Below are 16,129 nucleotides of genomic sequence, written 5' to 3'. Positions count from 1 at the left end.
TGAAGACAGTGTTTGGTAGGTGACCAAGTGATGTAATGATAACTAGGAGAATATTAATTAGGAATAACGTAAATTAAATATAAAAGAGAGAAAAAAGAAATAAGGGAGAACCAGTGATAGAAAAGAAGCAGAAAGATAGCAGATAGAAGATAGAGATGCAGGGGAGTGAGGTTGTGAGCCTCACCAGTTGTGGGTTAAGAAGAAAGCAAGGCTCATACTTCGATTCACTTAACTGTAAATATAATAAATATAATGTATATTTTAATTAGTGTGTTAATGAAGTAAGAAAACTACACTGTATCTTCCTAAGCCTCCTGGGACTCAAACGTTACTAAAACAAGCAAAGCCAGAAACGATAAAGCAACTATAAAAGAAATAAGAAAAGAACATCATAACATATGAAGATGGTAAAAACATAACAAATGGTGACTACATCATTACAATACAACAGTAACATCCTACTGCAAAAGTTTTCAGTCTGAAAAATTTAATTACTCTAATATTGATAGCAAGGGATTATTGTGTAAGATGATGCTAATGCAGTAAATGGAAAGTTTTAAGTACTCTTTGTTTGCCATGATTTTTTCATGGTTAGGTTTAGTATTTACCAATTAATTACTTGTACATCAAAATACCTCTCATTATGCTTGTATTAACCAAGTCTTTATTTTACCAGCACTGGAAACAGAAGGCCTGTTCAGAAGGTCAAGTGCAGCTGCTGTGGTAAAGAGTGTGCAGGAACGTTTCAACAAGGGAGAAGATGTCCAGTTTGATATAAACATGGATGTCCACACTGCAGCCGTCATAATCAAAACATTTTTACGGGAACTTGAAGAACCTCTTATGACCTTTGACCTTTATGATGAAATTATCCAGTTTCAGGGTGAGTTCTTGGTTTCCTTAACAGTGAAAAATTTGCAAGATATTTTTTTGCTAAGCATTTGTATAAGCATTATTTTGTTCAAATATTATAGTCAGATACTGTATACAGTATTTGACAATGAATTACAGTAATTTGATGCATGTTGCATTATAATATGTCATTTTTAGTTTTTGTAAATTTCTTCAGCATATAATTACAAGTTACATAAATTTTGATACCATTGCATAGGGAATAATTGTTGTTTTAAAACTTAACTATTTTTTGTTATCATACAAACTGAATATTTGCTCAGTTTTTTTTTTATTTTATGATTGTTATATCTCAGATTTCCTAATGCTGTACCTCTTTAATATTATATAATACAAGTAAGAATATCTCCTCCCAGAAAACTTTAATTTTTTTTTTTTATATTGTCCTGTGATTCTTCCAAGTTCCAGCTATATTGCCAGTATTTTTGGTTAAATGCCACTTTTGCATCTCTTGTTTTCCTATTGGCTGAACTAAAAAAAAAAAAAAAGAATTGTGTCACACATCCATTTGACTTCTGTACTAAAAGAAAATACACATATGTTTATCTATCTTCCTTTGTTAATTTGCAATTTTTGATTTTGAGATTAACTTACAAATTAATTTTTTGAATTTTCCCAACAATTTGGTTCTAAGATTCAGCCTTTATGATCCTTTCTGCCTCCCATTTTGAAAGTCATGCATGAGATATAACTTTTCCTCTTTACTCATAGACTTGAAATTCATCGATTTGATTTTTTGTTCCATATAGTTTGTGTGGCAGTTTCATAATTACCAAAGCAATACTTAATTTTTTCCTTTTGGGCTGAGCCATATTATGGTAGTTTTTTCCTTGTCATTACCATTTTTCCAAGAGAATGAGAGCAGTAGAAGGAAATATTTATTCACATGAAAGTCTGAAGCCAAATCTGTATGCTGAGTTTAAAATGAAGTCATATTTTTACCAGTGTACACTGCTAGAGAAGATACCCACTCAAAATTGTGTATACTGTTTATTTATTGCAATGAGGCAGTGAGGGTGGCAGTGAAATTTATAATGCAAAAGAAAAGCTTTCTGGAACTACTTGTGAGCAATTTTTGTTGTTTAAAATCTAAGAAAATTCAAGGGGAGTTCCCAGTAGTTTTTCTCCTGATTGTATCTACAATACTGTGATTTTTTCATTCTTCATCATTGTGTCTCTTTTTATTGTAGAGATTTATAGTTTAGAATATTAAACTTTTCACTGAAACCTACATTCAGTTTTCCTTTGGGGTGGCTGCATTAATGCAAAAAATAGATGAAGTTATCAAAATGTTTTGTGATGCATGTAAAGAATAGTAATGATAATAATGTTATGCCTACATTTTAATATATCTAAGTTGATGAATAACTTTGTCATTCGTAAGCACTGTACCTGAATTTGTATGCATGCCTTCACCAGCAGAGAATTTAGATTGATTGGCTGATTATTATCTTCTGTAAATCTATAGAAGTATCACTTCTTATATATTTTCTTCCAAGCTAGGTAATGCACCATGACTTACTATTCAGAATCATTTATCTAATAACAGGGCCTTAGCTAATATGACATAGACAATACAGTAATTTATTCAAGATGATACTTGCAGTACATTATGCATAGATAGTTTACTCCAGTAAGTTGAACTTGTTTTTTTATGTAAAATTAAAAATCTTGTTATCCAATTAAAGATTTTAAGTTAACAGTGTGCCACACTTGGCACATTTTAGACAGTATCAAAGTCTTTGCAGACTCCCTTAACCCCGGGGCCACTGCTTTTTACTTTGTTTTACTCTTTAGTTCGCTTAAGCTAACAGCTTAAGTGAGCTATTCTGATCAAAGCTTGTCTGGATTTTGTATGTCTGTCTGTGTGTATGTATGAATGTATATACAGTAACCCCTTGTTATTCTCTTTGATGGGTCCATAGGGAATGGAACTATGTCAATACATAGTCTATTCATGGGAATAGTGACTAAGCTAGTCCAGGCTATACTACTCCAGCTAGCCTATGAAGCATACACTAACATCAAAAATTGTTTATGAACTAAGGAAATAATTATTATTCTTGTTGACTTTTAACAATAAGAGGATATTAAACACAAAACACTCAAACTTCATCACAGTAACCTAGCCTACTCAACCTGTATAATCACAGTCAAGTAGTTGTTGTGAAACACAGTCAGTCCAAAGGTAATGTATGTGTGAGTGTGCCTATGTTTAATGAATGTTGTATATTTACAAGTACAGTAACAGGTAGATAAAAACACAGCAACCAGATTAACCAGAAAAGATGAACAGAAATAATCAGTGCTACACATGTTCATTAGATTCCCCTGTTATTACATCATCTACAGTTCTCATTTTTGTGTGCAGTACAGTACACACAATAGGGTATGTTTGTATCATAAGCCACTTGTATGCACGGTGCTTCACATATTTAGCGATGTACTACAGTATTGAGTTAGCATTTATATTGTCATATAGCATAATCATGCAAGAAGACCTCATACAGTAAAACCTAGAATGTAAATATTTAGTGAAAGGCTTTGAAAGCCAGTTGGTAAGCATATCCCTGATAACTTTGCAGTACTGTAGGGATGGAACATAAAATTATGCTTCAGTGAAATTTATAAAACAATTAAAGTACCCAGTGTCAGACGCCATTTATAGTGATTGATCAGTGACTAATTTTTTGTGTAACTGTATCTTCATAATGCTAGTGCCAGCATATTCTAAAACAACAACTTGCAGGTTTGCTTTCCAACTTCTCCCATATATAACTGCAGCTTATCCCTCAGTGAACAGTGTCCCGTATGTTCATCCTCAGGACTCCATACTCCATAATTACATGTGATCTAAACCACCCAGCATCAAGGCAGTCTAAAATCTACAACTTTTTGGCAGGGGCAATACAATTTTTTGCTCATTAGCAGGCAACAGTGCCAAAATCATGACCCCGAACAGAGCTTTGGGAACACCAAAGAAAGCAATAGCTTCCATAGAGCACAACTGTTCATATTGTATAGCATAGTACAGTACCATAATTTAGTGAGCAAGTTACAGGACTGAGGCCAGTTAAGTATATTAATTTTCCCCCTCCCACACCACACTAATGTGGTTTCCTCTTTCCTCCCCATAACCTGCTTTTATCATTAAGCAACTGAACACAAAATATTCTCATTGAGTTAATCAGCTAGTTTGCCTGGATGAGCAGAAGTATTTTTTGTTCTCCTGTATTCAGACTTTAATCTCTTATCTGTACAGTATATCCTTCTGCACAATGTGGGCTTTTATTTGCAACTGGACATTTAGTGCAGTAAATAAATATACCCATATGGTAAGGGAAAATGGGGCTGGCTGTTCATAGTATGGTTAAATGAGAGATTACTGTAAATGTATGTATATATGATATAAACTGTTATTATTCTTTACCTCTTCAAAATCAGTTGTTTAATTTAAACCAATCTTGAAAAAAATCATCAATGGGTAAAGGGGATTTAAGTTGTATCAAATGGAGGCCAAGCCTCTCTTTAAGGAGAGAGATAATTAGGAAATAATGAAAGTAGGTTGGGGTTACTAAAAAATTTTCTCAAGAACTACTAGGCCAGAAATAGCAAAAGCATTAAACCTTTCTTATTTAATGTAGATTCAAGATTGTTCAAGGATTTGCCAATGATTGGGTGTATAGTCTAAGATAGGAATATGTAGGGAAAGCCGGTAAAAATATTTTCAACAAAAACAGACTAACAGTTTTTCAGACTGAATTGCAATCATCCTCATGAAGGATAGATTCAGGTTTGTTCAAACCATGACCCCCGAGGCCAGGGTGGGGCCACAGTAAAGAATCAAAGTTTTAGATACGAGTAAAAAGAAAAAATTCAGATCATAATCGTATCCATTTGCAAGTGCTGCAAAGTGACTCAGATGAGGATTGCAGCCCATGGACCTTGTTTCATACAGTCTCTTTTTTCTTCCTACTTGCTTATACCAATATGTACTTCTCATCTGAACATAAATCTTTTTGGTGAGTCATATGTGACTCTCAAAATGTGCTGGATGGTTTGTTTAATTATTTTATGATAATTTAGCTATCCAATAAGGCAACATGCAATAATGATACTGAATTGCAATGATGACACCTTAATGTTTCAGGCCTGAATAAAAGTGAACGTTTAGCCAGCATCAAGACCATATTATTAGAAAAGTTGCCAGAAGATAACTACCTCGTTCTGAAGTTCCTCGTCAACTTCTTGTCAAAGGTAAGAATTACTACTGATAACTGAAATTATTTTAACTTTTTTTCTATACAGTATTGCATTGAGACTCCTTAGATTCAAACATTCATAGTTTGTTAATGGTGAAAAGGAATTTTAGTTGTTTTTTTTACCAAGTTCATTTTACTCTTTATATGTAACTAGCAGACTGCATTATGTTATAATATACTTTTAATTTTATTGTTTTTGAACATTTCATGTTTTATTTGATTTTTACTAAGTACAACACCGGTCTTTACCATATGCAGTCTTCTATTCTATGCTCTACTTCCAAAGTACTATATTGACCTTGAATTCACTTGCTGGAATACATTCAAGTATGTGTTCAATTTCTTATGTATGTTTATGTATTTATTTATTTAAAGCTGTAATTAATTGCATATACTTTTCTGTATTCAGTTTATTTATTGCAATTTGAATGTATTATATAATGTATACCTGTAGTCATGTGTCTCTGTTGCTGTTTATTTTGAACTAACTAAGCAAGTTTATGCCTTTTCAGCACTTATAATCCAAAAGAATGTTGGCTCTTATGAATGATGATAAGACAGTAATAAAATATTATTCTAAATGTGCACATACTTATATGGCACAAGGCAAAAGACAGATTAAGATGCATTTTAATGGAAAAAGTAAACAACAGCATTTTAAAATACAAAAAAGAATAGCAAATAAGAATAAAGATAGACCAATCAGCTTGGAAGTAAGTATTTGCATTTCAGCAATCAAATTGATATACTGTATGTGAAAAAGACTGAAAAATGGCATCTAAATGGTGTGTCACTTTCATTACCATTAAGAAGATTTTGAGTTTAGAATGTCTCCATCAAATCTCATTTAAAAACCAACTCAGCTGTAAAAGTGACCTCTGTTTCCAGTTGTTATGAAGATCTGTCAAAATAAGATGATTTAGCTGATCTGGAAATATCATGCTATTTGCTTGTTTCACCATTTCAAACCGTAGGTAACATGCATGTGTTCTGCTGGAAAGGCCAAATTTGTGTACTGATACTGCATGTGAAACAGGCCAACAGCATTTATTTTTATTTCTATTTAAGGTGAATAAAGATAATCATCATTCTCATCAAACTGATTTTCTTCTAACTGTTTAGAAAAATATATTCAGGTCATTTTTTTATGCATTAGTTAGATTATACCATTTGTAAATTGAGGTGAAATGCATCAAACATCAAAAAGGAAGTTAAATTTATATGCCACAAACTTTGCCATTTACCTTGGAAGTTTATTCAAACACTATGTAATAATTCTGTGCATGGATCAGTGTGGCTTTTGTTAACACATTGACATGAACAATAAGGAATCACATCAGAAAACAGCTTATGTTGCTTTATATCTATTCCACTTTGAAGTGAGTTCACACTTTTTTAACAATTTGCAGCACTATCATCTTAGACTAAATTTCCAAATGATGTTTCAGGTAATGGATCGCAGTGACTTGAACAAAATGAATGCCAGCAATCTTGCAGTAGTATTTGGGCCAAATCTTGTCTGGCCCAGAGGTGGGCAAATGTCACTGAATGCCATTGCTCCTATCAACCTCTTTGTCGAAGTTATGTTATCTTCTCATCATCAAATATTTGTCATGTGAAACTGAATAATTTGTCATTAATTTTTTATGATTTTTCACCTTCATCTTTAAAGTACACTTTGAAAAATGGTCATGTAGAGTAATATTAAAATAAAGGAAAAGGATTCATGTATTGGAGTCTGCATATAGAAGGTTTGGCTTTATGTGTTCGTGATTCATCACCAAATTAGATCTGATATATGATTGATATTGTATGACCAGTTTTTTTCAGAGGCATGGCATTAGTTTCCTCATGCTAAGTCGGAGCACAATATTCAACTTTTGCCATAACTTTATAGAAATCAGTTGAACTGATTTCATAACACAATTCATGATATTCATATGGAATTAAGTTTTATACGAGCTTTTGTATAGTGCACAGACATTAGATTCTTAGGTTAATTTAATGTGTGACGAGAATTGCCTTAGCTATGGCAGTTTGGGGTGGAATAACTTCTTGCTTAAAGTTACGCAAGGAAGAGAAAATGTATTTAGTGGTGATGAGGATATATTAGAGCTTCTTACCACCTGCCATAGCCAAGAGGATTAACTACCGTAAATATGTAATAATAATTCAAATACAAAGATTATGAGTGTGAATTAATCAAAGAGGCACAATCATGTTTCATTGGAAAATAATTAGAATCCTTATTTGTTTCTTAATTCCGTAGGAATGAAGAATTTGAAAAGCGTTCAAAATACTGTTCTTGAATTTGCACATGCTCTCTAAAAGTTTTGGAAATGAGGTACAGGGGTTGCATTGAGGGGAATTGAGTTAAAGAGGTGCTATTTGTTTTCCACAGAAACATGCATTTATTTTTAGTGGTATAGCACCTGCATAGTGGTACTGTATGTCTGTCAATAATACGTGGCATACTGGAAAAGTACATGTGTAGTTTGAACTATATATCTGTACTTTACAAGAATAGTGTCAAACATATGAAATGGTCAAAGGAATTTTTGATAATGTCCAAGACCAAGTTTGTTTACCTGTCATGGAGATTTGCAGTAAACAACTCCAATGAGCTTAATCGTTACATGGTTATACTGTATTGAGATTTAACAAAGTTTACTACAAGATTTATTTAAGATAACAATATTGTTATAAGACTCCATGTACCAGTAATGGTTGTTTGTGATGACTGGGTTTTATTTTTTGTTTAGCTGCGAAGGTAAGTTTGGATATTATTTTTGCTCCTGTGTTTACTATCAAAAGTAAGGCTGGTGTTTCTTTGTAAGATTTAGCACAAAAATGTACTTTATTTGTTAGTCTAACAGTAAAATGAGTATAAGTTTGTATTTAAAAAAAAAAGCACGAGAATGGAATGGCCATACTTGTTTTGTTATTCATCCATTATGCAACTTGTGACAATTTTAGTTACCATGCAAGCTCACTTGGCCATGTGTTGCAGGTTCGTTTCATACTATTTGCATCCTATAAATTGTTATTTTAAAGTAACTGACCCGAGCTATGTGAGTATAAAGCTGTGCACCTACAAGTCATGTGTGTGCAGAAGTTTTATAAAACATGATTAACATTCATGTTTTGCATATTATGAATTGTATAGGTAATTATGACCTAATTCCCAATATTGTTACACAAAAATTTTAAACTGGCAACTCCTTTGTTTTGCAACATTTATCAGAGTTGTATATTGCTCTTTATATTTGTTAAAAAGTTAACATATTTCGGCATTACATATTTGAAGAAATTAACTTCATGAAATGTTAGCTTCCACTTGTGCCATGGAAATTAATACTGAATTTAATCACTGTGAAAAAAAACAGTACTCAAATTATTTTGAGTATCGACAGAATTTAAGATGTATGTTCTGTGTTATGCACAACTACTTGCATTTGTTTACTGCAGTAACAAAGTACAAATAATATTCCCATTGAGATGTACAGAACAGGGAAAAGTATTGAACCAGTTTAGTATATTATACCCTGCATTAGTCGCACAGAAGACTATATGTGTGAAACGGATCTTAGTTCTTCCTGCATAATTAAGAATTTAATGTCTACTGAAAAAAACAACTTTTGGATATTTTTTTAAATTAAAAACTGATATTTTGACAGCTCTCATTTCAAGAGCAAGTTCTTTACATTTTTGACATTGAAAGACTGTAACTAATGTTGCCACAAGTTTTCCGACAAATGCTTTCTTGTTAATAATACGGCCAAAGAATGATCTACAGTGGGTCCAGAAGCATTGACATTCCTTACATTAAGCTACAGATTTTATGGGGATTTGTAAGGCTTTTTTGCCATTGATCTAAAGTAGACCCAAAGCTCTGTTTTTTCAGTAAAGTTATAAATAACATTCTCTGAGATGCCATCTCAATTTTCTAAAAATTAAACCATATAGTATAGTATGCAATTTGTTGTAACACCTTTTAGGACTTCTTGATAATATAGTTATATAGTATCTTATTTTGGATATATGTAAGCTAATCTGCTGTACATATTTTTAATATTGGAAGAACTTCATTTCGCACACGGTACAGTCCATTATTCTACACAAGTACCCAGGCCCAAAGAGAATGCAGTTAATTAACTATAGGTTTAATATACAATAATTAACTTTTGACAGGTTTATGTTTTTGTTATTATTTTGATTTTCCTTTCCAAAAGAAAAATATCAGTGAAAGCTGGATCTGTCCATTTTATTTTTTTAATCTTCCTAAAGAAGCTGTGAAGAGCTTCAACTCTCTCTCTCTCTCTCTCTCTCTCTCTCTCTCTCTCTCTCTCTCTCTCTCTCTCTCTCTCTCTCTCTCTCTCTCTCTCTCTCTCTCTCTCTGCAAATGTTGCCAAGATAGTCTATATCAATATTCCCAAAGTACATTCTTGTACATTTTGGATTCCTCTGAATACCTGTGTACTGTGATTTAATGTCATCTGAAGTTGAGATCAGCAATTATTTCATGGTCTTATGATTGTCTAGTCTGAGTGTATATAACTGACATTAAAAATATTATCGTATACATTTTGTTTGATTTCCATTGATTTTTAGGAGAATGCTGTGTCCAGCAGTTAGAAATTTTTGGTAACCCCTTGGCTAGCTCAGTAAGTTCAAGTTTTAGCTCTGGTTTAGCTTAGAACCTTTAAAATTTATTATGGGCATCTTGCTCGCTCATTTTTTTTTAATTATCAAGGAATGAACTGATGAGGTATTTACCGTAAATCCAATGGTAATCTTTAAGATATTTTCCTGGGGTTTCTAAACAGGAATGCAACTTAGTTTTCAGTCTTGGAGGCATGTTGCTAAACTTTAGAAAGTATTAATGAGAAGTATATACATAATATACTGTATATATTATGTTTACAGATATCTACTTTAATGGCCAAGGTAGTGTAGCAGAATTATGTAACTGATAGAAAAGAAAAGGAGTATAGTACAACGATCTACATGGATAGTATAACTGATTCTGTTCAGCATAATTCTTGTGTGTAATAAGCTAAAGAAAGGCATACATTTCAATGCACTTAAGTAGACATGAATTTCCAGGCAAAAGTTAAAGTGAATTACAATTGCTAATGATCAAGTGAATCTTGGACTATGTTGTCAAAGCCATATAACAGTATTTAGCAGAGACAAATTTAATGTAATTAAGCATGCCAGTACTATAAGAACTTGTGCAACAAAAAATGTAAGTTGTATTACTTATAATTTCATATTTTCACAAAACCAGTAGTTCAACAAGCTTAGTAATCTATATACAGTATATATAAATGTATCTGTATATATGTACAGTATGTGTGTGTGTATGTGCCAGCATAACTCTGAAACGCATTGAGCAATTACAACCAATTTTGGTATACATATGACTTACTATCTAGAAATCAGCACTGTGCAGGGCAAGACATCACTGACACTGAAGGGCACCAAAGGGGGTTGGGGATGGGAAAGGCTTCCCCGAAACAGGGGTGGTTCTGCCCATGAAACGGGGCTGGTTAAGTCTTAGTAACTAAATAAACGTGACGAATTTACCATACCTAATTTTAGTATACATATGACTTACTATCTGGAAAAGAATACTGTGAGGGTAAGACATCAATGACGCAAAGGGGGTGGGAGTTGGGAAAGGGGTGACACAGAGAGAGTGCGAGGGAGAGGAAGTGAGAGAGAGAGTTGGGGAGACGAAAGAGGGAAAGAGACAGAGAGGGTTGGAGAGTGAGAGAAAGAGTGAAAAGGAGAGGAGATGAGAGAGAGTAGAGGGGGTGTTAGGGAGGAGAAAGAGGGAAAAAGTGAGGGAGGGTTGGAGAGAGAGAGAGAGAGTTTATTGGTTGTCATTCAGAGTTATCCTGGGCAGTGCCAGGTTGGACAGCTAGTTGTATATATAAATCAATCTCAAAATACAAAATTTTTTAATGATTTTCATATGCTTCATTCTCATAGGGGGTTAGTGCTGTCAGTGCACCTCACATGGTGCACTGCAGGCATTACTTAAGGTTCTTTGCAGTGTCCCTTCAGCCTCTAGCTGCAACCTTTTTCGTTCCTTTTAGTGTACCTCCTTTCATATTCTCTTTCTACCATCTTACTTTCCATCCTCTCTAACAATTGTTTCACGTTGCAACTGTGAGGTTTTCCTCCTGTTACACCTTTCAAACCTTCTTACTGTCAATTTCCCTTTCAGTGCTGAATGACTTCATAGGTCCCAGCGCTTGGCCTTTGGCCTAAATTCTATATTCCAGTCCCACTTCCAGTTCCATATGCTTCATCACACCCTCATCAACAAAAGCAAGCTCACACTCACTGTCTCAATTATTGCTAGACACACAGTTGTTTGTTTTCCCGACAGAAGAGTATTCATTCATGCACATACTCTGTGTGTCTGTAGGTGTTGAACACAGCTCTGGTCAGCAATGTACAGTTTTTGGTCTGAAAGATTCATGAGTCACTATTTGTTCTTACAGGAATACAAACCATCGCCTTTTAGAGTATCCTCCAGCATAAGTTGGATATCAGTCATTGAAAATTTGGTAAGAAGGTAGTTAACCAGGTGGCTGATAGGCGAAGGTGAGAGTGAGTGAGTTAGTATCCTCACTCACTGACCGCCACACTCACTTTCCTTTCGGCCACACTGGTAAACAGACGTGCTGGACTCTTCTCTTGCCTGGTAGTTGAGAGTTGGGTGGATATTTGCTCATTGCCATTCTATTGTTGCTTGATTGGGTCTTTTTGTTGCCTTGCTGCTTGTATTTAACACCTGAGCCTCTTTGGAGGTAGTTCCTAATGGGTTTACTACTGTCTGGACTTTGTCAACAGCTGCAAATAAAGGGGACCTTCCTATTGAAGTAGTCCTTCTGGTAGTGGATCCTCCTGGGGGCAAAACTTCACGTACAGTTCCTGCCTCGACCAGAACTGCCTACTAGTTCAAGGTGTTATGCTTCTGATTGGTATTTACCTTGGTTTGGGCTTGGGCTCATCCAAAGGGTATCCACTTGTTGCAGTACCTAGATGATTGGCTAGTCCTGGCATCCACAGAGGCACAACTCCTTCAGGACAGAGATCACTTTCTCAACTCTTATCACAAGTTAGGTGTTGTGATCAACTTGGAGAAGTCTGATCTCATTCCTAAGCAGCAGGCAAAGTACCTGGGCATGCTCATGGATTTGGCAGTGGAGAGAGCTTATCCAGTAGACTCTCTGGGAGGTAGTGGTGCAGTTTCTGTCCTGTCAGGAACAACCAGCTCAGCTTTGGCTGGTAGTCCTAAATCACCTGTCTTCAGTAGAGAAGCTCATGCCTCAGGTGGAACCACTTGTGTTTGCTTCAATGGCAGCTGAGGCAACATTGGAATGCCTCTCAAGATCCTCCTTCCTGACTCATTACTTTGGATTGGGAGGTAAAGGAGAACTTAGCATTTTGGATAGAAGACACAAAATTCTTAAAGGAAATTCCATTGAATTCCTGCCTCCAGAAAAGTTCCTGTTTTCAGAAGCATTTTGGAAGTTGTAGGGTGCACACTTGAGAGGATATTTCATTTCAGGTTTGAGGCCATAGGACAGCTCATTTGTACACCAATGTCCTCAAGATGCAGGTAGCATAGCTAGCATTGCAAGCATTTCAGGAGCTGTTGAAAGGTCCCTTGGTAGTGCTGATAATAGATAACATGACCATCATGACGTAAGTCAACAGAAAAGGAGATGGTGTCTCCCACTTTGTGTCGTTGCCAGTGCAGATGCACGAGTGGGTGGTTTGTCAAACTGTTGAGTTGACTGTAAGACAAGTTCCAGGCAGGAAGAATGTTACTTGTGTGAGTAGCTGAGGGATGGTTTGAGTTATGGGGGTCTCCCATGCTTGATCTGTTCATGACCAGGTCGAACAGAAAACTTCTGGTTTTCCGTTCTCCAGTTCTGGACCCATGGGGAGCAATGGAAAATGCATTTCAGCACCCCAGGGAAAACTTGGATGTGTATGCTAATCCACCTTTCAAACTTCTTTGCAAAGTGATAAAGAGAGCATTTGTCACTTTCAGCCTCTGCATGACTGGAGGTTCTTCAGTGGCTCCATGCCAAGTGGTATCCCAATCTACTAACTCTCATTGTCGAGGCATCCAGAGAGCTACTCCAGTGGCCTATCCTCTTGTGTCAGCTGCACATTTGCTAGTAGCATCTGGCAGTGCACTCCCTGTAGCTTTTCTTGCAGGGCTGTAAGGGAAATGTTGGGGGCCTTCAATGTTCCTCAGTGAACATGTGCCAGGGAAAGTGGGTCATTTTCTGTGATTGGTGTCATAGAAGGTGTACCACTCTGGTCGGCAGACTTTCTCATCTAACTTCACTGAGACAAACACCTTTCAGTCCCTGCAGTGAAAGGCTATCCTTCGGCCTTAACTCAGCTTTTCAAACTGAAGGGCTAGATCTCTTCTCCTTGGTGTTGTCTATGCTAATGAGGAGTTTCAGACTGTCTTGTCCCACTTGGAAACTTTGGGCCCCTAAGTTGGATGTGCCCCTGTACTTTGAAATCTTACCAGGGTGACTTTCAAGCCTTTGCCTTAGAGACAGAGATCTTAATCTTAAGTCTTAAGTCTGCTGTCCTCTTAGCTTTGTCCTCAGCAAAAAGGGAGGGGGAGTTACATGGCCTGTCATGTATTGTTTGGCATAAGGAAGGGTGGGGGTCTCTCTCGTTCTCCTTTGTTTGAGTTTGTAGCAAAGACTCGGGATCCTTCCATACCAGATGTGAGATTTAAGTTTTTTGATCCAACCCCCATCTGAAATTTCGTAGGTGGATTGGTGGAGATCTGGATGAGATGCTACTTTGCCTGGTTCGTGCTGTAGGGTACTGTTTGTAAAGAAGCCACTCTCAGAGGCCGAGGTGTTGGTGACTTTTCATTAGTACAGTTAAGTGCTAGAAGGTGTCCAGAACCCTCTTTCTTCTGGCTTCTGGCTGAGGAGGCAGTTGGCTTCCCTTCCTGTGTGAGGGCTCAGCAAGTTAGTGGTGGGGGTCCATCCCTCACTTTTAGAAGAACCTTTTGGTTTTCTAGGTAATGAGGGCAAGTGTCTGGTGTAGTCAGACTACCTTTACCCCATTCTACCTCAGGGATGTTGCCCACAGGTCCCTAGACACTCTGTCCTTGAGACCTATGATGACTGTCCAAAAGGTTGTGTAGTCAATTGAGCTCCATTTTGGACAAGGTCTTATCTTGACCGGTGTACCTAAGGCCTGCTGCAAGTCTGGAAATAAGTGGAATGACTTGGTTCCCTTTCACCCTTACTTTCTCTTTTAGGAGCAGCATCTGGGCTGAAGTACACAGACAAAGTATAGACGAGAGCACTTCAGGCATCCTCCCCAGGTCTGTGAAGGAGATGCATCACCCTCATCCTCTCTCTTATAACAAGGGGGGATGGGGAAGAGGGATATGGTAGTTTAGTCATGGTTCTCCAAATTTTTCCTTACATTGTCCCTTTTCAATTTTGGGGGTACTTGGGCCCAGGGCCCTACTATTCTTATCAACCATTTTGTCAGACCGGTAGCAGGTTACGGAAGTCATGATTTCCCCTGCTTGCAAGGCAACTGGAAGCATGGCAGTTCCATAATGGCTCTCGACTACTTTTAAAAGCAATTTGTATTATTTTTAGTGCATAAATCAGAGCCTTATGTACTTTACCCACCTTGTCCACCCTACTCAGTCCCTGCAGCTGCAGTGACAGTGTTTGCAGAGGTCAGTGGGTGAGAGATACCTACTCACTCACCCCCCTTCTCCACCTGTTAATCACTTGGTTATCTCATTCATTAACAAATTTTCAACAATAACTTTTCAGATTTTGCTTAAAGATGCTCCTGTATATAAGGCTCTGGTTCGTATACTTAGGAAAAATACAAATTGCTTTTAAAAATTTTATTTTATAATTTTTACAGGGTTGCTCGTTCAGATTTGCCATCCTTCTTCATCAACGGAAGGGATTTAAAAGGAATTGCCAAGCAAGTTCCAGCATCTGTCACTCGTTTCTCAGTGGTCTTCTTACTACTAGAGCCAATGCCACTTAATGTTTTCTCGAGGAGTTCCTGGCTATCAACAGACAACAAAGGGTCCTGGGTGCCTTCAATTCCTTGTTGACAGAAGTACCAAGCAATTGGGAGGGGTTTCCAAAACCAGGAGAATGATAGTGTCACTGTGTTGGGCCTCAATTCTTCATATTTTTGTGGTTGTGTACTTTTCGGTCAGTGTCATCAAGAAGTGGGATGTAGCCACTAAGGGCCTTTACAACCTCCATGGATATCAGACACCTGAGAGTCAGATATCCTCAGCCGGTTCCTGTTCTCGGAAGTCTTGTTGAAAGAATTCCACAAGAGATTATTGTGAGAGCAACAAATCCAGTCTTCATCAACTTGGGCAAGTCATCCTCCTTCTCCTTTCCGGCCATGTGTTTTCCGAGAATCATGGCCCTCTCAGTGTCATTCAGACTGTACTCAGAGAAGAGGGTTTCCACATGTTCCAGCCACGCCTCTTGCTTTGTGTCGTTGCAGAAAGGCATGAGGTGGCTGATATTTGAGATAATGGAAGGAGTGGATGAGCAGCTCGGTGCTGGGCCAGCACTGGCTTGCTTGGCTTGTTCAATTTCGGCTTCCTTCTCCTTCAAGGCTATTTAATACTGTCGCTCCTTTTCCTTCTCTTGGGCCAAGGATAGTTGATATTGACGCTCTTTTTCTCCATGCTGTTGCTGCCTTTCCTTCTCCTTTCTTCGTGCTGTCGCTGGCTGCTTCTCTACATGCTCTCATTCTTCTTTGGCTTTTTTCGCAGCAGCTACTTGCTCCTGAACCCACTGGGTCAGCTGCTCTCCTTTCAATGCCATAACCTTTCCTACCTCCGCGAAAAGTTTGTACTCCTCCGCAGACATGTTGCAAATGCTTGGAGC

General features: G+C 36.9%; 1 protein-coding gene across 7 annotated transcripts in view; it reads left to right on the top strand.

Moving 5' to 3' along the window:
- RhoGAP68F (Rho GTPase activating protein at 68F) overlaps positions 1-9,756 on the top strand; it is a 321,213-nt gene extending 311,457 nt beyond the window's left edge. For all 7 annotated transcript variants that reach the window (XM_067088349.1, XM_067088352.1, XM_067088348.1 and 4 more), the window contains 3 exons: positions 677-883; positions 5,063-5,169; positions 6,623-9,756. In XM_067088349.1, coding sequence (XP_066944450.1) covers positions 677-883; positions 5,063-5,169; positions 6,623-6,793 — 485 coding nt within the window. In that variant the 3' untranslated portion in view covers positions 6,794-9,756. The remainder of the gene's footprint in view (positions 1-676; positions 884-5,062; positions 5,170-6,622) is intronic.
- Positions 9,757-16,129: the final 6,373 nt, after the last annotated feature.

The sequence above is a fragment of the Macrobrachium rosenbergii genome, chromosome 44 (assembly GCF_040412425.1).
Source record: "Macrobrachium rosenbergii isolate ZJJX-2024 chromosome 44, ASM4041242v1, whole genome shotgun sequence".
NCBI lineage: Eukaryota > Metazoa > Arthropoda > Malacostraca > Decapoda > Palaemonidae > Macrobrachium > Macrobrachium rosenbergii.
This window is presented reverse-complemented; position numbering and strand designations above follow the sequence as displayed.